Raw genomic sequence first — 21,927 nt, 5'->3', positions numbered from 1 at the left:
TCTGGTATGCGGGGTAGCAGCGAACCTATGATTCATTTGTTCCTCTATTTTGTAGCCCCCTCACAACTGATTGCATACTTGAACCACTTCCCTGAGATATTGTTGTCCCACCTTCTCTCCCTTTTCAGACGATGCTGACTGCAATATCGATGAGTGCCATTGCAACCAATGGAGTGGTGCCCGCCGGAGGGTCCTACTTCATGATCTCTAGAGCCCTCGGCCCAGAGTTTGGGGGAGCAGTTGGGATCTTGTTCTACCTCGGCACCACATTTGCGTCCGCCATGTACATCCTTGGAGCCATAGAAATCCTCCTGGTAAGATGTGAACAGGTTGCCTAATTTTTTTTTCTTTTTTGTTTTTGTTTTTTTGCTGAAAGCTAATGGCTGAATCTTAAAGCAGTATAGAGTTTGGTCAATGTTGGATAATTGTGGCATGGATGACATTTTCCTCCCACTTGCAAACTTTGAGTTATTATTCTGTGTTCATTCTAGATTACAGATATTTTGCAGATTAAATTTTGGTCAGTGCTAGCTCTGGTTACGATTAGTGTTTTGATACTGTGAGGCATACTGTTGTAAGTTTGTTTGACACAGACATTTTATAGCCATTCTGAAACATTTGGAGATATTTCATGAACATGCATTCAAGATCTCGCAAGCTGTCTTTTCAGAGTAAACTTGTGTGAAGAATAAAAGTAATCGTCAAAACCTAGACTTTCAGAACTTGTCATTCAGTGCACTTTGTACTGACCATAAAGTACACTTTCTCCATAGTCATCATCAATGTACAATCTCTCTGTGCCCAGATATACATCGCCCCACAGATATCCCTGTTCGGGGACATCACGTCGGACAGCGGGGGCCCCAGCGCAGCCCTGCTCAACAACATGCGGGTGTATGGGACCATCATTCTGGCGATCCTCTCCCTGCTCGTCTTCGTTGGCGTCAAGTACGTCAACAAGTGCGCCCTCCTCTTCCTGGCCTGCGTCATTGTTAGCATCTTCTGCATCTACATTGGCTTCTTCACCCCGCACGGCCTCCGGTCAGATTCTATTCTTTAATAGTGCAGCTCAATTTGTGAATTACAGTCGGACCTCCGTTATCCTGCCATCACTCACCTGGTATCCGTATCTCTCTATTATCCGGATGTGGGCTGGCTTACTGTTTTTTTTTTTTTTTTCAATGTTTTCATGCATTTTCCGTGACAAATCTTAAATGCTTGTGGTCTTTATATTCCTTTTAATGCTTTGTCAGAAAAACTTTACAAAAATTTGCAAACTTTCTGCACACAATTTAAAGTACAAAAAAACAATTGCATTTGATGCCACACCAGTCAACTTGCAAATCACTATAGTGGTACCATACAGCTGCAGTATTCAACATGTTGTGATCTCAGTCTCATTTTTGGTCAATGTCAGTCAAACCAACACATAGGAGAGGGGATAATTTACTCATATTTCATTTTATTTCTGAAGCGTTTAAATCATGAAACATGACAATACCATGCAAGTAATCATGGTATTGGTAAATTGACAATAACATATGTACAAATATATACCCCCAGCAAAATGAGCTAGAAAGTGATGCATTTGAGCATATCTCTCTTATCTGGCTAGATCACTTATCTAGATGCCTGCCATTCCTGACGTGGCAGGATAACTGAGGTCAGACTATCACTGGTGATCTGTAAGCAGTGAGAAGTGTTAGCATCAGCAGTGGTGCCCAACCTGACTGTTGACATTTTACATATGTGTTTGTATGCACGGGCAAAGCTTCCGTGATTTGTTCTTAATATGGAAAGACATTCAATTGCGTGTATTTTTTCTAGTTTGTGATTGTCAGGACACTATCTGCAGCAAAGCAAGCAGATATAAAATGTGTTAGCTGTTTGTGTATTGTCTTGTGTGCGTGTGTGTGTTGGTGTGTGGATGGGTGTATGCATATTTGTGTTTGATCAGCAAATATCAGTATGAATGTAAATATCCGTATCAATGTAAACATCAATAAAAAAATTTAAAAAAAAAAATCCAGAAAACATGCATGGGAATGTGAGCCAGAATGTGGGTGATAGTGATTTATTGTTTATGGTGTGTGCTTTTTTCCCCTATATTCTGTGGTGTTGGTGGAAGTGGGGAGGGGAATATATGGAAATAGGGGTGTATTTGTGTACGTTACAGACATATGTGTGACAAGTATGAGTTAGGATTGAGGCTTGTTAAAGTAGTTTATATTAGGGAATGGAAAAGTGTCACCTGCAAAAGTGAAGAGACAATTGTTTAGGTAGAAAACATGGATTATAATGACCACAACTCTTTTTTTTTCTGTCAAATTTAGTTTTCAAAGTTTAGCATTATTATGATTGTTTGAAACAAATGACATATTTCTGAGATTCAATGCACAGTAGTGGATGAGTAATTGCTAGTATTTCCAGCATGATAGGAAGAATCATGCTGATTACATCTATATGAAAATGAATTCAATGTTTTTAAAGTTACAGAAAATATCCCTTCAGGAAGGTCCTTTCTAAATATCTAATTTTTCATATTCTGTGTTTCAAATTCTGTAATTGTGTGTTTGTATAAAATCTATGCAAATTATTTGATTTTCAAATATAAGTTGAACAAATAATTTCATGCAATTTTGTTGAAATGAACACTGGTTTGAGTCAAGGACAATATCAAAAGATTGAAAAACATTACAGGGATAGCAAGGGTTTGCTCAGAAATGGAGAAGGAAGATGTAAATATTTATTCAAATCATTTCTTATATTCTCCTTTTTTGCCACTGTGTCGAGCAGAATTATGCCCAAGAACCTACATTAACTCTTTAATTTTTTTTCTTTATATAAGTATGCTATAGATGATTCTTTTGATAGACATTAGTATATTCCTGCCTGTTATCACAGATACTGCTCTCTGAATGGAGATATTGCCATCAAGCGTGATATAAGTGACATCAGCAACTGCAGCTGGTACATCTACGATGAGAACAACACCAAAGTGATATCTGACTTGGGCGCGTCCCTGTGCAACTCGTACGCCAACGGGACAGACTGCGAAAGCGTCGTGGATAGCTACGTCCTGAAATGGGAGCTGGCCATACCGGGGCTCTCTTCTGGTGTTTTTAAAAGTAAGATTATAGATTCCAGTTTCTGTCTTTGTACCAGCAGATTTTGATAAGATTTATTTCTGATTTTGAGCATATTAGAGGGACCTGACTATTTCCATGTGCCAGTAATCTTTCTCCAGTGCAATGATATGCAGAGAATTTCAGAGATGACAATGTCATGATGACAAAATGACGATTTCTACAGCAAACGTCTCCCAGGACGCTGTGGGCTAAGGGGCAAAGTCCCCATTCAACTTGTTTGCGGGACAACAAGCATTGGAGCACATGGTTAAAAAAAAAAAGACAGCAAGTCTTTGAGCGCTCTTCACACATCTCAAATTTTGATTCATGGTCAGTGTACACTAGCCTTACATGAATTTAATGTAAACATCCCAAAATTCTTATTCACTGAGACCAACCCAGACAATGGTTTTAAAAACAGATGCTGATTGAATTCAGAACTTTTTGTACCAAAAGTACTGGGTGTCACTGTATATCAGTGTGAGGTTTCATTATGGGGCATCACTCGATGCATTTGTTGATTTCTCCAGAAAACGCATGGTCTGACTACCGCAAGGGAGGAGAAGTTCTGAAGGGAGAGCCTGGCAAGCCCAACCAAGTAGTTGCTGATATCACAACCTCTTTCACCGTTCTCCTTGCCATCTTCTTCCCTTCCGTCACAGGTAATAGCAATGTTTCTTATGGCATTTGAAGGTTTTTTAATTTTATTCGATTGACCCCATTGTGTGTCCACTGTTTGCAATCATCTACAGAAGGTTTTCTGTAATGTAGCAAGTAACATGAAAGATTAAAGGTGTTCTATGTGCAGTGATACATTCTCTTGGGGGAAAGAAGTGTCTCAGTAGAATATCTCAAATCTCTAGGTCTGGTTGAGGTGATGATGATGATGATGATGATGATGATGATGATGATAAAGGTGAAGATCTCTGTAATGCAGTAAAATATGTAGAACCGTTCTCCTCAGCCGATGGGCTGTGGTCCACTGGTGGGCTGCAAGCGGCCAGATATATGAATAAAAAATATTCAAATTTCATGTAACTATGGGCCTTGAAAAAATGTGTAGGAGCCAAAGTGGGCCTTGGATTGAAAAAGGTTGAGAAGCATGGGTGTAGAAGATGAAGGTGATCTGCTTGCAGTGTGCCATTCTCATGTTGGAACGAATGTCTCAACAAAACAGCACAATTTCTGTGTTTTGATGATGGTTATGATGATAATGATGGTAAAGATTGAGATGAAGATGGTGATAATAATGCCATTGACAATTTACATTTTGATAAAGTGTATGCAGTAATGTAGACTTTCATATTGTATCTCTCTGTGTTTTGTCTATTGACCCATGTTCTCCCACGGTTTCATCTCGCACAGGCATCATGGCTGGTAGTAATCGCTCAGGAGATCTGAAAGATGCCCAGTATTCCATCCCGAGGGGAACCATTGGGGCTATCGTAACGACAAGCCTTATCTGTATCCTTAGCAACATCATCTGATGCTAGCCAACAGTGTCTGTTGGTTTGTTTGTTTGTTTTCCCCCCAAAATGGTAGTGTTGAGGTCTTTTAGTATAACTCAGTTTTGTCGCAGCTGTACAGCTTGCATCATCATAGCAAACAGGATTAATGATGAGGTTATGAATTTGAGCAGTTCTGAGATGGGTGTGAAATTATGAAGATGTAATGGACAGCAGAGAAAAAGGATAGAACAACGCAGCATTGATAATGGGTCTGGTAGGAGGCATGATTTTTGACTCTGTTATGGGGTTTTCAATGATGCAAAATTATAACAAGGATGATGATGATGATGATGATGATGACATAGACATGACAGCTTAGATGAAGTTAATTGTATGTAATGGTTGTACAAATAGCAAGTGTTGATACACACCTAACAGTCATAATAATGATGTAATTAATTGTATGGCAGTTACTATGGTGATGGTGGTAGTTCTGAAGATGATTGACAATGAAAAAGATACAATTTAAATATAGGCATTGCTGATGTGATGAAGGAGATAATAACTGACAAACTTCACAATGGATATTGAGCTTCTTAACATTTATCATTCGTCAGACCTTACATCTGTCCTCTTCTTTGCTGGCACCGTGGCTGGACCTGTTCTGAGAGACAAGTAAGTGATCCATTACTTCATGTGAACTTGAGCAAGTTCTTGATACAATCTTCCTCATTGGTTTCGATAGTTCTGGGGAGATAAAAGAAATGTTCTTGTACTCTATGCGTTAGGTGATTTTGTATGTGTGTATCGTATCGAATGTGGCAAGTTAAGTTTTTGCATTAAGGTAGGTACAATTTCTACTTTTCTCATCAATCAGTTCTTAGTAGGATTACTTTCTTGTTTACTGTTTTGAATTGTTGGGACTCACTTGAACTGGCATTTACCCTTATTACATTACTCTCTAAATAACAAAATAATTGAATTTTTTAGTGCAACATAACACACAGAAGTAAAAGGATATCTGAACTCTCCCGTTTTCACAACCTAGGTATGGCGAGTCGATAGGGGGTGGCCTCATCGCAGCTTCCGTTTGCTTCCCCACCGAGTGGGTGGTGCTGATTGGCTCCTTCCTCTCCACCGTGGGGGCGGGGCTCCAGTCCCTGACGGGCGCGCCCCGCCTCCTCCAGGCCATCGCTAAGGACAACCTCATCCCCTTCTTGAGTGTGTTTGGCAAGGGCTCGGCCACTGGGGAGCCCACCTGGGCCCTGCTCCTGACGGCCCTCATCTCAGAAGTGGGCATCTGCATCGCCAGCCTGGACCTGGTGGCCCCTATCATTACCATGTGAGTTGATTGCCTTGTGTCACTGTGGTTTTTTTTTTTTTTTTTTTTTTCATTGTTGCTGTTGTTGTTACCGTCGTTGTTTAGTGTAAGGTCTATTTTCATATTTCTATTTTTGTCATTTATTGGGGATTGGTTAGGGTATGATTGTTTGAATGTGTGTTACCAACTGCCACGTTTCTTGTGATATTCAAAGTGAAAAACCTTATATTCTGTTGTGATGCTCCTTTGAATTTTGGATTACCACAAGGTATACCTTTGCTCTGTAGTGCCAAAATAACACCCCCCCCCCCAAAAAAAAAAAAAATAAATAAATAAAAAAATATAAAAATAAATAAATAAATAAACAAATAAATAAATCAAAGAAAACAAGAATGAGAAGGGCATGGTTGATTGCCATTTGAAATATCTCTGACATAGGATGAGCTTATGAAAAGTGTTTGCATCATTCTGGTGATAAGTGCTAGATATACTTTGTATTCTAATGATCTTTGGAATTCAGGATAACCACAGAGAAAATGTCAATTCTATGTAAATTTCAAGATGAAATGAGAACAGAGAAGTTCATGTTCTACTTTTTTTAAAGTCTCATATCATTACCGTCATCAACTACAGATATATCTTAGAGATTGTTGCCATACCAAGTCATTCTTGTTTGTCTCAGTAACTATCCTGTGTTTTGCATCAGAAGTATTTTTCACTCATACATTCTTCCCCCTGTACCTAACTACAATCTTCTCATCATCACGTTGAGATAGTATCATCAAGAAAATGTAGATACCTAAAGATTCTTTACACGGTCCTCTCTACCATCCCACCCGTGGGCAGGTTCTTCCTGATGTGCTATGCCTTCGTCAACCTGGCCTGCGCCCTCCAGACGCTGCTGAAGACCCCCAACTGGCGGCCTCGCTTTCAGTTCTACCACTGGACACTCTCCTTCCTGGGCATGTCATTCTGCATAGCACTCATGTTCATCTCCAGCTGGTACTATGCCCTCGTGGCCATCGGTGTCGCCGCATTCATCTACAAGTACATAGAGTACCAGGGGTGAGTCGTGTGGTCAAATAATTGACTCGATGTGACTGGTTTTTGAAAAGGAGCAGTGATTGAACCAGGAATGGGGTTTTGTCACATGGAGCAAAACATCTGCATCTGGACATAGTTTAGAGAGCTTGGGGTGTGTGGAATGTGTGGTTAATTTGGCTTTTATTTCATTTGAACATATATATATATATTTTTTTTTGCACAGATAGTACCGATAGCATTTCATCTGTGCATCTTTCTTTCAATGCAGAAAGCACCAACAGCATATTTGAACATAAAGTGTAACAGAAAATATGGGGAATGTTGAAAGTCTTTTTCTCCATTCATTATATAAATGTAAAAATGTACAGGCGACCATTTCACTTAAATAGCTTTCTGCGCTTGTGTTTTTTAATTATCTATGACAATGCTATGTTGCATTAATGAGTAGCTTTCTTGACTGTGTGTGTGTGTTGACCAGTTCAAGCAAGGACTTATTTACCTACGCATGAACCAAAATGATTCAAATGGGCCAGCTGAGTATTAGAGAACTTGAGTGTAAGTGTGCAAAAGGTTAAGATAAATGCTAACAGGGGCGGATCCAGGAATTCCGTAAAGAGGGGGCGTGTTTACAAAAATAAAGGGGGGGGGGCGCACGCACCCCTCCCCCCATTTATTTTCTTTTTATTTCTTTTGTTTCAACAAAAAATAAAGGGGGGGGGGGCGTGCGCCGGTTGCTGTCCTCCCTGGATCCGCCCCTGGCTAACTTGTGTCAGTTCATGCATACAGATGAGGCAACTAACCAACGTGCATTACTATTGGTATTTCTAATGATAATTCTTGACATCCGTAGAGCTGAGAAGGAATGGGGAGATGGTCTACGAGGGTTGTCCCTGACTGCAGCACGTTACAGCCTCCTGAAGCTAGAGGAGGGCCCACCGCACACTAAAAACTGGCGGTAAGTCATGATCTAGAATGGAAATCCAGAAGTTGAGTTACCCATGTTCACTAAATGTGAGTTCCCCATGTACACTTGTAACCCTGGTATAATTTTACACCAGGCCAGATTAGGCTCTATTTCTGTGTTTTAATAGCCTGTGGTGTATTCATGTCTTTTCTTGTTGTTATATTAGAAAGCTTGAAAAGTTAAAAAAAAAAAAAAAAAAAAAGACAGAGAGAGAGAGAAAAGTGGTGGGCATGCACTATTTAGAAGGAAATTGCATTTGGTTGAATGCAAGCATGCATAGTTGGAACAAAGTCTGACAAATTTCTCGAGCGGTGAATGTAATGATGTGTCTGCGATATGACTATTCTGCATCATTGAATGCAGCTGCACCCATATGTAATGAAATGCAATTTTCCACTATCAATAATCATTGATAATCGGAGTAATGTGACATGTATTATTATTGAAACTATCTCCTGCTACTCCTACATATCACTGTTATGACTACGACTATGTTTGCCTTCACTCTTGCCTTTACTGTAACTTCTACTTGTATTGTAAGTACAATATCTAATTGTACTACTGCTTGTACATGATGATGATGATGATGATGATGATGATGATGATGATGATGATGATGATGATGATGATGATGATGATGATGATGATGATGACGACATTGATTATAATAATGATGATTAGGGTGGTAGTGGTGGTGGTAATGAATGATGAGGACAACTGTCTAGAATGTTCACTTTTCAATTTATATGTTTCTGCAGGCCTCAGATTCTGGTTCTGTGCAAGCTCAATCCAGACTTAGTGCCCAAACACCGGAAGCTTCTAACATTCGCCAGTCAGCTCAAAGCAGGTAACTACTACTTCTATTACTACTATTTCTTGTAGTACTCATGCTCTACCAATCATTGTCCCAGTTCTTTGGCCAGAGTTTTTCTCTCTTGTTTTGCTTTCTCCTCAGAGCCCAGAAGCACATTCCACATTTACATATGAGAGGTCAGAGAAATCTTTTTTTTTTTTTTTAATTAATATTTCTGCTGCTGTACTAGTACCCCTGGTATTTGTTCTCCTGTCATGACTACCAGCACCATTCTGACTTTCCACTATTACAACTACTGTGCTACCAGTGCTATCTGTTAATGTATCTGCTACCACTACACCTATGGCTACTATCACTACTGCTTTTCTACTACTACTTCTATTTCTTCTTCTATTACTTTACTACTACTACTACTACTACTGCTACTACTACTGCTACTACTACTACTACTACTACTACTACTACTACTACTACTACTACTACTCCTACTACTGCTACTACTACTACTACTACTACTACTACTACTACTACTACTACTACTACTACTACTACTACTACTGTTGCTATACTACACTTCTTTCAGATGACATGAGTTAACTTCCTTCAGACTTCTCTTCTGCATTCCACTTCTGTCTTTCATGTCTTGCAGCAGTGTCCAATCAACAGAAGTGTTTGGTAGGAGAAAATTTTAGGAGCCATTTTATCATTGAAACACGGAGACATTGTTTAATTCATTTGGAAATAACCACCACCAGGCAGGTCATTTCTGTAGTGAACACAACCTACCCAGAACAGTGTGACACACATGATAAAAAGCATAGCGACTATAACCAAGTGTGTAACACGTGATGCCACGTGCAGCAGAAAGTTGTCTGAACTTGGGGTCACTATGAGTAATACCCTGTAGTGTGGGAAAACCGATGCAATAGCTGGATGAAGACCAGATATTGCAAGAATGGCTTTAGTGATACTTATTTTTGTCCATCCTGATAAGGCTGCATGGCAATTCAGGAAGTTGTTTAGAGGCATGTCAAAACATCATATGTTTGGCCAGGATAGCTACAGGCAGTCAAGCCATATTGGAGGCGTTGGGAAATGTGCTCCGGCTGCTGGGGAAGACAAAATCTGTAGGCACGCGATAAGAGATCGATGTAGGTCGTGTGACCTCCTCAAAAAAAGGAACTGATTGGAAAAGCAGATGAGAAAGCAGAACCAGACGTTTTCCTGTTTGAGTGTGAATTGTGTCATCAGCGACCATGTGTTGCCTTTGGTGCTCTCCTCTACCTATCTATCTATCTATCTATCTATATCTTTCTGTCTGTCTTTCTATCTATCTACCTATCTATATGTCTATATACTATCTATCTACCTGTTTATCTATCTATTTACCTCTGCATGTAATAACTTTTCTATCTACCTATTCATTATCTATTAATTTATCTGTCTATCTATCTACCTATCTATTTATCTACTTTTCTATCTATCTATCTATTTATCTACATTTCTATCTATCTGTCTATCTATCTATCTACCTACCTATCTATCTGTCTACCTATCTACCTACCTATCTATCTGCTTATTTATCTATCAATCTACCTGTCTATCTATCTATCTATCTACCCACTTGTTTATCTATCTCCCTCTCTTGCTCTCTCTCTCTCTCTTATATATATTTGTCTCCCTTGCTCCCTCTCTCTCTCTCAGTCACTCTCTTTTTCTCACTGTCATGCTCACTCTCATGGAAAAGCATGTGTGGTGTGAGTATTCTAGAACTCTCTTTTTCCTCTCTCAAGAATAGCTGTGTCTGACCTGGACTACCATGTGACATTGTCTGGTCTGTTGGCACGCTAGCCAGATTTCACTTCTCTTCCCACACCACCACCACCACCACCACATGTCACTCTGCAGGACAAATTAACCCCACTGTGTCATTACATGGTTGAGGCGTGTATTCCATGTATCCCTGAGTAGTTCCTCATGCTTATAGAGAGATGGCATGTGCCCACGAGTGTGATGTATTCCCTAGTCCTAAATAGCAGGTAGCAGGCCCTGATCCAACTTTACAAAGCATAATTCTTCCCTTTGGCATATTACGCTGTTCCATTGTCAACCTTGAGGGTTCCTCTTGACAAATGTTAGATTTGTGCTTGTATGGATGTATGTTACCTCCTCCATTCTTTAGATGGAGACCAGCCATTTTTAAGGTCATTTATGCTGCACCTAATCCAGTCTGCAGTATCAATGAAAAATCAGGATTGTTCTAAGAATGATTTGTCAAAATGACAGTTGTTTTTTTAATTTGATAAATCAGTTGAAGTTGCAGTAGGATGTATTTTAAAATTCAAACTAGATGTGCATGTACACAGTGTTCATTTCTTCTTTGTTTTGTTTTTAAATTAAATCACCAAAGTGCAAAGCAGTAAATTTTGAAACTTTAAATTGACTTATTTTGGAAGCAAAGAGTGCTTCATCATTGACAAGAGCAGAACAAATAAAGTCGTGAGACCCTGGCATAAAATAGACATTTTGGTGAAAGTATTGCAGCGTTGTTGCGGAAGACTCCTTACTTAACCATTTGTGTGCTTTGAGTACTAATTGGCTCAAAAAAACCCATAGCATTGTACATACTATCCTGGAAAGGCAGTGACACATAAAGGGTAAGAGCTGAAATGCACAGCAGGGTGGGCAACCATTGGAAGTCCCTGATAAAGAGAACAGTGCATCAATCGAGACTCGACGTGCATCTTTCTTCTTTGATATTGTCGTTCCCCTGCAGGCAAGGGTCTCACTCTCGTGGCGTCCGTTCTGGAAGGAGACTTCAGCCTCAAGTACGGAGAGTCTCAGGCAGCTCACCAAGTAAGATCTCCTCTTAGTGATGATTATTAATATTTGAACCACACGGGACAGAATGCATCAATTCTTGCTGTGCTAGCATGGAACTTTGGACACCATTATTAAGAAAGGCAACTGAACCCACAAATCGAACCCCACCTCATTGAGCAGATATTTTACTTAGACAAATATGAAACTTAAATGAACTTTCCCGTCTCATAGAATAAGCAGTCAAAGAAAACATGTAAATTTAGTTTCACCCTACCCCCATGTCAACCTGAAAAATACAGGCTTCACATAGCATCTGGGTATTTGCTGGAGTTTTGCCAACTTGGTAATGATAGCCAACCTTCAGTTTGTGCACAGTGCCTTCATATGAGAGCGTATCGATAGGTATCCCCTCCTGTCCTTCGTATCTTATCTCTATTGAGACTCACCTGCCATATTAAGATTCTCTGTCATGTGTGGATACACAATAACTTCCTTTCATATTGGGTAACCACTTTTATCGAATGGAGTGAATTCCCGAATTAAACATGTCATAACAGCTGTCCTGTGCTGGGAGTTCTCTGTTTTTTTGTGTATTTGTGTGATTTTAAAGTCATAATTGGTGCCATTTCCCAAAAATCAAGACCAGTAGGAACCAGAGTTTTATAGTGCATATTTGATTGATTGAAACACATAAGAGAAGTCCGTTTGCTAACAAAACTTACAATACATTCCTATGAGTGTCTCCCCACATTTTTTAATCAACTCTCCTCTGCTTCTCAATTTACAGTTTGTTTGTTTGTTTGTGGGTTTTGTTTTGTTTTGTTTTTGTTTTTTTGGAGGGGGGGGGGTATTTCATTTAATTTTTAAAACATGAGGATAAAGTGTGTATTTTTTGCTCCAAGTCAGAACAATAAGCTTGTGTAACAATCTGGCATGTCAGTGAATATATTCACATTCCATTCCAGCCTGTCTATATGCAACGTAAAGAGTTCAACATCAGTGTTTGGCTGCATATAAATTTGAATAACTCACTTTCTCTCCGTCTTCATCAAGGCCTTTGTATTGATTTGCTCCATTTCATTGTTCCCATAATGTGTATGTGACTTTATTTTGTACAGAGGGCATATGCAGTGAAACTTATACATTCTGTTATGCAAGTTTTCTCATTGATACCCTGAAGGATTATGTTGATAGCATGCTTTTTTTTTTTTTCTTCATATGTCTGAGAAAAAAGATGGCACTAGAAATGGAAATGATTCTATTACCCTAATGTGTACTTGTAGTAGGTTCTGCTTGTAACACATTCATCAAACTTGCAGTATGGGATCTGTGTCCTTTCTTCTAGCTCTTCCCCCCTTTTTTTTCATAGCTTTCATTTTGTGGTGATGAGTTTTCACACTGTTTGCAGAAGCATCAGCTTGTATAGATCGAGATTTCTCTTGATTTTTTTTTTTTTTTTCATACACGAGGAGTTCTGGCAGGATATTGATTTTCTTTGAATGCTGCAAATGTTCAGAAACAACTGGCATGCTTCTCCTTGTTCGTTCCCTTGCAAGAGTTAAGAAGTAATGTGCAAAGTTTAATACTTTTTGTGCCAGCAGATTTTGAAATTGGGTTGCACAGTGTGATGCAGATACTTAAGATGCATTGCCATCCTCATGAGCATCCAAGGGGAATGCTCCATCTTCTTGTTTCTTCATTGTCATATCTTACCCCACCCCATTCTGAGCTGTGGACAGCTACTAACACAGATATCTGTGCATGGGACTATGGGATTCATACACCTATTCTTGCACAGTCATGTGACAGTACTTGCCTATTTGTGTAATATGTAACTTTCAACCAACATCTCATTGATAATTGTAAGCTAAATGTTTTGTATAATTGTTTCATGTGGTACAGTAATTTGAAGATGACATAACATGAGGCATGGCTTGTGCAGAGAAAAAGAGAAATGTCAACTTGTTCGAAAGAGTGTTAATGAGTAACTTCTAATCCTATGCGTAGGCGCTTGTAAAGTCAATCCGAATCATTTTGTCCTTGTTTATGTCCCATGTGATGCAGCTCTTCAGAAACGTGGATAAAAACACCATAGTAGAATCAGATCTATCCAAAATGATAGCTGCATATTTGCAAACAGATCATCACGTGAAACGTGAACGTCATTGCATCCTCCCGATGTACGTTTCTGATAAATCTCACTCCAGTGTCTTGTACCACTTGTGCGTGTTACCATGTTCTGTATGGGAGCAGTCTTCTCTCTTTTGAATAACAAACCTGTTTTGCTCCCAACAACAACAACAACCTCATCCCCACTCGCAAATTGTATCAGGTGGGTTTTGGAGAAGCTCAAGCTGCCCGGGAGGTGAGGTTTGCCAATCAGAATTTCCAACACCATTTCCCTTTATATTTGTTTGTTGTTTTTTATGATATTCTTAATCTTGTTCATGTTTTGTGAGGAATCAACTGACCATCTCAATCCATGGTGATTTTGCCGTTTGTTTGACCCACCATTCATTACTGGACACCTGCTAGTTAATAATACCATCACAAGATCACGTAATGCAGGGCTCGACATCAGTGGTAGCTCGGGGCCACTAAAAATTGGTGTCAGGCCACCAAATTTCCCCCCCCCCCCCAAAAAAAAAAGGTTATCTTTTGGTGTCCCAATCTTGGTGGCCCAATCGGGCAACCAAAGACTCAAAGTGGATTGTTCTGTTTCCATTTGTTTCCTGCCAATACGTTTCTTTTCAGGCCACCAAAAAAGAAACATTTAAAGATTTTAGTGGCCTGTGCCCGTACGGGCTGCCAGATGAATAAAAAAGTTAGTGTCGAGCCTTGCATAATGCATGCATCACGCAGATGAGTGGAAAATGGTGACATACAATTTATCAACTTATTCCGGGATGTTATGTAACATGTACATACTTCTTTAAAAAAAAAAAAAAAGACTGCAAGAGTGTTCTTAAGTGAAAGTAAGCGTCTTGTTGAGGTTTTTATGTGGATGCAAAACAAAAAGAAAATGTTGCTTTCCCGGCCTATGTTGTGTTGCCAAGCTCTAGTGATTTTCACCATTGAAGATGCGTGTCTCTGTGCAAACACGTACCAGTAATTGCATTCAATAATTATTATTTAGTGAAATATTTGAAGAGCTGTATTACTCCTGGTTTCTAAAGAGTGAAAGTGTTTCAGTTTATGTTAAATTGCACTCCATGATCAGTTAACATGCAGCAAAAAAAAAAAAAAAAAAAGCACTGACACTTATTGAAAATTTGCTTGCTTGTGCATACTATCATTATTACTATATATTTTCTTTTTTTTAAAATCAAAATGCGTATCATGCACCTGCGAGTTCATGATGATTGATTTTCATTAGATATGCAGAAAATAACCTCCCTCATCTAAACTCATTTCATTTTTCCTGGGAGTTACCAGTAATTTTGCTGTGCTGAAATATTTCTTGGTGTTCTGTTTTCATTCATTAACATGATTAACCAAATTGTTGAAGTTTCCATCCTAACTTGTCATCTTTAGCAAAACTTGAAAGTTCTCATCAATTCATAATATTCTATCCATAGCTCTCACCTCATACATGGTATTATGCAATGTCTTCCACAGCATGCCTGCCAGATATGTTATCAAGGCAATGAAACAGTATGTAATCAGATAGATTGGAGACAAGGATAGATAACTGGGTTGATATGCAAGTAGGTATGGAGATAGGCTTTGACTTAAAAAGGAAGATTAAGAAAGTAATCTGTAGCTTCAAGTATTGTCAGACAAATGGTACACTCTGATGAGCATAAAAGTATTAGAGATGATGCACAAACTGTATTTACTTATGATTTGACATAAGATAAGGGGAAAATTGTCTAGGTCAATCTCGATACATAAATATATTTAAAAAAAAGGCAACTGATTTTCAGAATAAGTGAAATATTTCAATAAAGTAATTGTGATAGCATTGGGAAACACCATCATAAAGATTCAAACATTTATCATAGAATGGATATATAGCATGGATTTTGGTCTTTTCTAGCATGATACAACTGGAATATAGGTTGTAACCATGATTTGCAGAATTGCGATGCCTCCCCCCCCCCCCCCCCCCCCAAGTAATTTTGATGTAGTTGGTTTGAGCATTAGGCAATTCATATAACTTTCTTAACCCATCAATTACTTCAAACAGAGCTCAAGATTGTAATTCCGTAATGTTTTCTTTCTTCAGTAGAAAAGTACTTTACTTTTTGTCATGCTAACCATAATATAAAAATTCTCTCCTTTTCATTAGCAGATGATATTCCTCACTTAGCTAACCATGTACTTCCTAAAGCTGATATTATCCTGATGCATCATTTAGTTTGCATGAAGAATTTCTCAAACATGTTTGTCCATGAAAATATCAACCACTTGCCATTTGCCATGAAACACTGAGCCATGATAATGTACAGTGTATATCAAGTTGCAGCTTTCAAAGAATTGTGAAAAGTTGATGGTGTAAATACTGCAAGGGAAAAATTAATTACCTTGTTGCAATTTCCCGCCAAACCTTTGCCTGTCTAACCCATGTCAGCCATGTAAAAGCAAATCCCACGCAGCCACTTGTAGAAGACCATGGTAACCCAGAGTTTGTACGGCAGCTCCACTTATATCTAATCCCTTGTTGCCTGTTGCGGAGAGAACTGGCAGCAATTGTGGCATACAACAGTTATAATGCTTGCAGCTCCTGCAATAACAGCAGCTAGTCATTGCTGGACATTTCGGTTGTTGCTATGGCAGGTGCAACTATTGTAGCTCTGGGTTGTTATTGGTTTCTTTCTTCTTTTTTTTTTTCTGGAATCCTGCGTGGTGTTGGGCAGCATTGGATTTTTTAAGTTGTTTTTTTTGTTATGGTGAAGCATGAGATGTTTGCCCTCTCAAAAAGGTTGCAACCTGCTGCAAAGTGCAAAGTATCATGGTATATAAAGGAAAATGAAACCATCAGTAAACTCATCCAGATATGTGAAGGCCAAAGTTAAGTCCCTAAAGGGACTGTACAGTGCTGGTTGAGGTGGAGATTCATGTTTCTTAAGTGATATAATGAGAAATCTCTTATGAAATATGAAAGAGCATGTAATTTCAAGAAGAATTCAACGTTTATTTGATGAAAATCAGTTTTCAAATGGCTGAGATATCCAAAAAAGTGATAATAATAAAAGGCGACAGGCCACGCCTTTCATTAGGATCTCTTTGTTTCACCTTGTTTTTGGATATCTCAGCCATTTCAAAATTGATTTTCATCAAATAAACTTTTGATACCCCTGAGAATTGCATGCTCTTTGACATCTCATAAAGTGGTTTCTGAATATCTCGCAAAATGTTAAAAGCTAAATCCTCACCTCAACCAGAAATATATATATATATATATATATATATATATATATATATATATATATATAAAGAAAATCAAACAACTTACAAAATGACCAAGTGTCATTGCAATTGGAAGCAGCTTGGAACTTGAAATCTTGTCTTTGTGTTTGTTTTCAAGTTCTGTTCATATGTTCATATGCAGTAAGCTACCGCAAGATATATGTGTTTGATACATTATCCATATGAAGACCGGTACCCTGGATATCTATTACTGGATATTATCAATCCCAAAAGTGTTTTCATGTAAATGCAGCATTGATGTGCCCACACCCATATGTGTAATTCCAAACATTTGATGTCATGGCAATGTAAGTTGCTTTGGTGATGCTGGGCATTTACTCACTTGCAGTGCCAGTTAAAGGAATTAGTCTTTAAATGCAGAATCATTTATATTTCCATTTGCATGCAATGAGAAAAAGTTCAAAGTTCAAGGTTAATGGATGGGGGGTGTTTGAAGAATAACATCTCAGTAGGAAGGTCATTTACTTCAGTGTTGTGTTAGATACCATGCATGTCCAATTCTGGTGGGTTTTTTTTTAATGAATTTTAAGTGTTAGCACATTGCTGTAAGTAGAGTTCTGCTGTTGTTGAGTTTCCTTTGTTGAATGACCAGTGGTGAAGATAAAACATTCCATCAAATCCACTTCTTTCTTGACATCACACTAAATCTTCTCATAGAGCACAGTGGTCTGCTTTCATTCTTCTCTGTAATGAAATTCACATTATAGTCACTGAAATCAATGCATCATTAGCTGACTGCACACTTCATCAGTTGATCAGAAAAAAAAAAAATGGCAGTAAAAGGCAGTTCAAAACTGTTTGAAGGAAGATGATTTCTACATGACTGTGTGTATATCATATCTATATTGTATATATGCTCTTGTGATTTACCAGTATGACAGTTTAGTTCTTAGGAACCAAAAACCAAGGAGATTAATTATATCAGACTACCCCTTTAAAAGTGAATTATGATATCACAGACTGGTTGTACAGTGTTTACTAACGCACATGAATAGCAAGATTTAGGCAAGAGTGAATAATGTTTTAAAGCAACTCAGGGATACTGTCTGTTTAAATTGTTGCATCCCCATTATCGTAAGAAGAACAGTTTCACTGATTGTATATTACTTCAATGTGCAATATTTTTGTATATTACTTCACTATGCAATATGTTTGTATATGGCTTCACTGTGCAATATTTTGTAAACCTCTTTCTTTGTTCAGGAGCTGAGGAAGATGATGGAGGAGGAGAAGGTGAAAGGATTCAGCACCGTGCTCGTCACCAAGAATCCCACCGAGGGGCTTGCATCATGGTAGGAATGTCGCTATATACCATGGATCGCAAAAATAGAGAACCATTTGAAACCAATATTAAGAAAGGATTGCTAGCATCGGCCTACTCCCACTGCATGTTAACTGAACATTTAGCACTACTTCTGAACACTTGAATATTTGTTTGGGCAGTACCGGTATTTAGATGTTGAATTGTGATCTTAGTGTGGATCTGTACAACTCCTTCCTTACCTTTTTACTTTAAAGTGCGTGGAAACTAAGTAATGTGCACTACTAGGATGAAAATGTGGTTATAAAGTATCATTCAAGTAGTATTGATAGAAAATTTTGTAGCTACAACCGGATGGTACAGATAATTATTAATGTTAATCATATGCAATCCTCTACTCCATTCTTACTCCTCTATACCCAGTCTTCTCTTGTAGACTTTGTTGTACTTCTGTTTTGATATCATTCATTCAATTCAATTCATTTTTTATTTCATTCTCATTTTCTTTCCAACAAAACATAACACGAGGTAAATCAGAAAATCCATCATAAGCATGTATACAGTACAAAGTGCGAAGGATTAACGATATACAACAAACTAATAGAGATGAATCATGTATACATACGGGAAAATACAAAGTTATATTTTGAGGAGGAAATAAAAGAGAACTGAGAGGTCCACTAAAAAGCAGTGCTTGTAGGTTGTGGACCACTCAAGAATTTCTTCCAAAAATACACATACAATTACAAATACATTACACATATGCACAACAACATGGCATAACTAAACTAAGGAGATACAATCGAACGGAATGATGGGACAAAAACAGAATTAGTGGAAGAAAGGGAAAGGAAGAAAGAGAGAGAGAGAGAGAGAGAGAGAGAAATGAGAGAGAAGGGGGGGGGGAGAGGGAGGGAGAGGAAAGATAGAGAATGCCTACACGCTGAACAAGAGAAACGGAAGAGAGAATTGATGAGGTGCTTCGAACAGCTGGTGACTGCACACAGCTGTGTAGAAATTATGCAAATAACATGCCGTATTTCATTGCCTAGTAATGCCGTTTTTCACTGCGTAATAATGAATTAAATAACCGATGATGACCCTCATGTTTGCTGTAACCTGTATAGGTAATGAAAATAAATATCTTAGCTAGAATTTAACAAAAAAGATTTCAAATTACGCTTAAAAATATATAACGATGAAGAATTTTTTATTTCAGGACCTAATGAATTCCAAAATTTAGGGCCGATGTACATAAATGTGTTCTGAGCTAATAAGGTTCTCAAAAGGGGTAAGTGAAACTCATTAGAGCTCCTAGTAGGATAATCATGAAAAGATTGAAAAGATATCCACTGCATTACATTGACATTATTTTGTTCTGAATATGATCATATTTTACAGTTTGATTACAACCAACTCCATGGTCCACTCCTACTTTGCTAATAAATGTTTTTGATTGTTAAGATTGACATTGATCTAGAAGGCAACCAGCTTATCAATGGTGCTCACATGATCCAATGCTCTGCTCTGCTCAACACATTTATTTGTCTTCAGCACTAAATAGAACACATCTATGACTGTCAACATGTGACTAACAGTAAAGGGCCTTACAACTTTCCTTGATAGTATAGATTGAATTCAATATCACTATAGCCATGCTGATATATGACAGAGAAATGAGTTGTGCATGTATGATGCCCCAAACCTCATCTTTATGACCCATATCTATTTTTCATAGACCGTATTCAATGCCACATTGTCAGTGCAAAGTCATGTTAAAAAAAAAAAAAAAAACCCCACAATAACAACAACAAATGAATACGAGAACAACAAAGCAAATAGAGGAAAGATCTTGAAATCATGATTGTATTAAAACTACAATGAAGTGTGGCTTAAAAGTACTCACCATCAGTGAAATGATTTCGTAACACTGATTTATGTGTTCATTGTTTTGATGCAGTGTCCAAATGTGTGGTCTGGGTGGCCTGAAACACAACACAGTAGTGATGGGCTGGCCCTATGGCTGGAGACACAACCCAGATGAGAAATCATGGAAAGTCTTCCTGGGTAAGAAAGCTTAACTCACGTCACTGGCTATGCTTTCTCTAGTCAGGCTCTCGTAACTTGTGGCTTTATTTTTTGGGTAGTATGCCCAAGGATATCTTGCAGTTGTATTCGTCAAATACTGTATGTCCCCCCCAAAAAAACTTCAACGGCACCTCTGGACCTCTGCAACGCTAACTTTAAAAATAGTGAATCAATCCAAATACAAGTTCAGGGTATGAAACTATAACTTCTAACCCACATCTTACAGAAAACCCATCTGATTTGTTTCAGTGGTCAAAGAGAAATGAGGGTCTTTATAGAGCATGTCAGGAATCCCTTCCCTCCAAGTTCTGTCCATTGTGTTCACACATTAATATGCAGTTCCAAGAGCACCCAAGTGCTAAACTTGGAAGAAACAGACCCTTGACATAATTTACAACAATCCATATTTTTTCTGTGACCACTTAACCAAATTGAATGGAGTTTTCTGCAAAATATAGGTAAGATATTACAATTTTAGACCCTGAAATAGCATTCAGACAGTTTAATCATATTGACAGTTATCAATGTGGAAATCCAATTGTAAATTTTTGGGACATACTGTACAGTCATGATTCTCAGCCTAAATGCCTTTGTGTGATGTTTACTTTGGTGGTGGCTGTTTTGATGCCACAATTTGAGAATCTGGATGTCTTACTTATCAGAGTCTTGTGACTTAGAACTCGTCCAAATCTGGTGATAAAAACAAAGCTTCTTGAATGTATGCTTGTATTCAAAGTGTACCAAATGGCAGAGAACACCCCAGTTAAAGACAGTGCTCATTTTCTCACACATGCTTTATTCTCCTGTGATGTTTGATAGTGCATGTACAGAATATGCACGAGAAAAGGTGAGCTCTATGTTGGAAGTTTATATGGACCTCAGAAATCAAATGTAAAGAAGTACCTCTGTTATTGGCACCAATATGATTTTATTGTGATCAAACTGGTGAGATGGTATTGGTTAATTTGCTGCAACAGATACTGTGCGTGTAGTGTCAGCCAGTCACAATGCCCTGCTAGTGGTCAAGAACTGTCAGCTGTTTCCTGCCAACAACGAGAAGTTGGACGCTGGGTGCATCGATGTCTGGTGGATTGTCCGTATCCTTTTTATTTACAGTCGCTTGTTCCCTACTTCAGTCAATCATGGGATAATTCTAACCACACTGACAGTCATGTTGATGTTGAATGTCTCTCATGACATTTCTCAGGTTTAGGTAATGCTTAGTAAATTTCCAATGAGTTGTACATTTAGGTTTGGGAACGGGTGAGGTTACTTGACTTTTGGAAAGTGCCCACCCCCTTTGGTCTGCCATATGGCAGGGCTCGACACTAACGGTGGCCCGGTGGCCCAGGGCCACCAAAAACGCACATCGGGCCACCAAAAATTCGGAAATGAAGATTTTGGTGTCCCGATCGGGCAACCAAAAAAAGTCAGATGTTTGCCTTTACTTTTGGAAATGAACAGCGGTAACAATCGGCTCCGTAAGATGCTAAAATAAATTTCAGATGTTTGTTTTTGATTTTGGAAATGAATTTAGGCATGGGTACCTGTATCACTTCAGTAATGCTTAATATTTATTTTTCTATGTTTAGCAGGACTATGT

The 21,927-nt window shown here is 38.4% G+C and overlaps 1 protein-coding gene across 1 annotated transcript in view; it reads left to right on the top strand.

Moving 5' to 3' along the window:
• Positions 1 to 21,927, top strand: part of LOC140233405 (solute carrier family 12 member 4-like) — a 75,058-nt gene that overhangs the window by 35,950 nt on the left and 17,181 nt on the right. The window contains exons 5-19 of the mRNA XM_072313511.1: positions 129 to 314; positions 806 to 1,041; positions 2,905 to 3,128; positions 3,659 to 3,790; positions 4,494 to 4,592; positions 5,194 to 5,251; positions 5,625 to 5,918; positions 6,744 to 6,962; positions 7,792 to 7,896; positions 8,664 to 8,752; positions 11,496 to 11,575; positions 13,875 to 13,907; positions 18,179 to 18,267; positions 20,197 to 20,303; positions 21,302 to 21,421. Coding sequence (XP_072169612.1) covers positions 129 to 314; positions 806 to 1,041; positions 2,905 to 3,128; positions 3,659 to 3,790; positions 4,494 to 4,592; positions 5,194 to 5,251; positions 5,625 to 5,918; positions 6,744 to 6,962; positions 7,792 to 7,896; positions 8,664 to 8,752; positions 11,496 to 11,575; positions 13,875 to 13,907; positions 18,179 to 18,267; positions 20,197 to 20,303; positions 21,302 to 21,421 — 2,071 coding nt within the window. The remainder of the gene's footprint in view (positions 1 to 128; positions 315 to 805; positions 1,042 to 2,904; positions 3,129 to 3,658; positions 3,791 to 4,493; positions 4,593 to 5,193; positions 5,252 to 5,624; positions 5,919 to 6,743; positions 6,963 to 7,791; positions 7,897 to 8,663; positions 8,753 to 11,495; positions 11,576 to 13,874; positions 13,908 to 18,178; positions 18,268 to 20,196; positions 20,304 to 21,301; positions 21,422 to 21,927) is intronic.

The sequence above is a fragment of the Diadema setosum genome, chromosome 9 (assembly GCF_964275005.1).
Source record: "Diadema setosum chromosome 9, eeDiaSeto1, whole genome shotgun sequence".
In the NCBI taxonomy this organism is placed as follows: Eukaryota; Metazoa; Echinodermata; class Echinoidea; order Diadematoida; family Diadematidae; genus Diadema; species Diadema setosum.
This window is presented reverse-complemented; position numbering and strand designations above follow the sequence as displayed.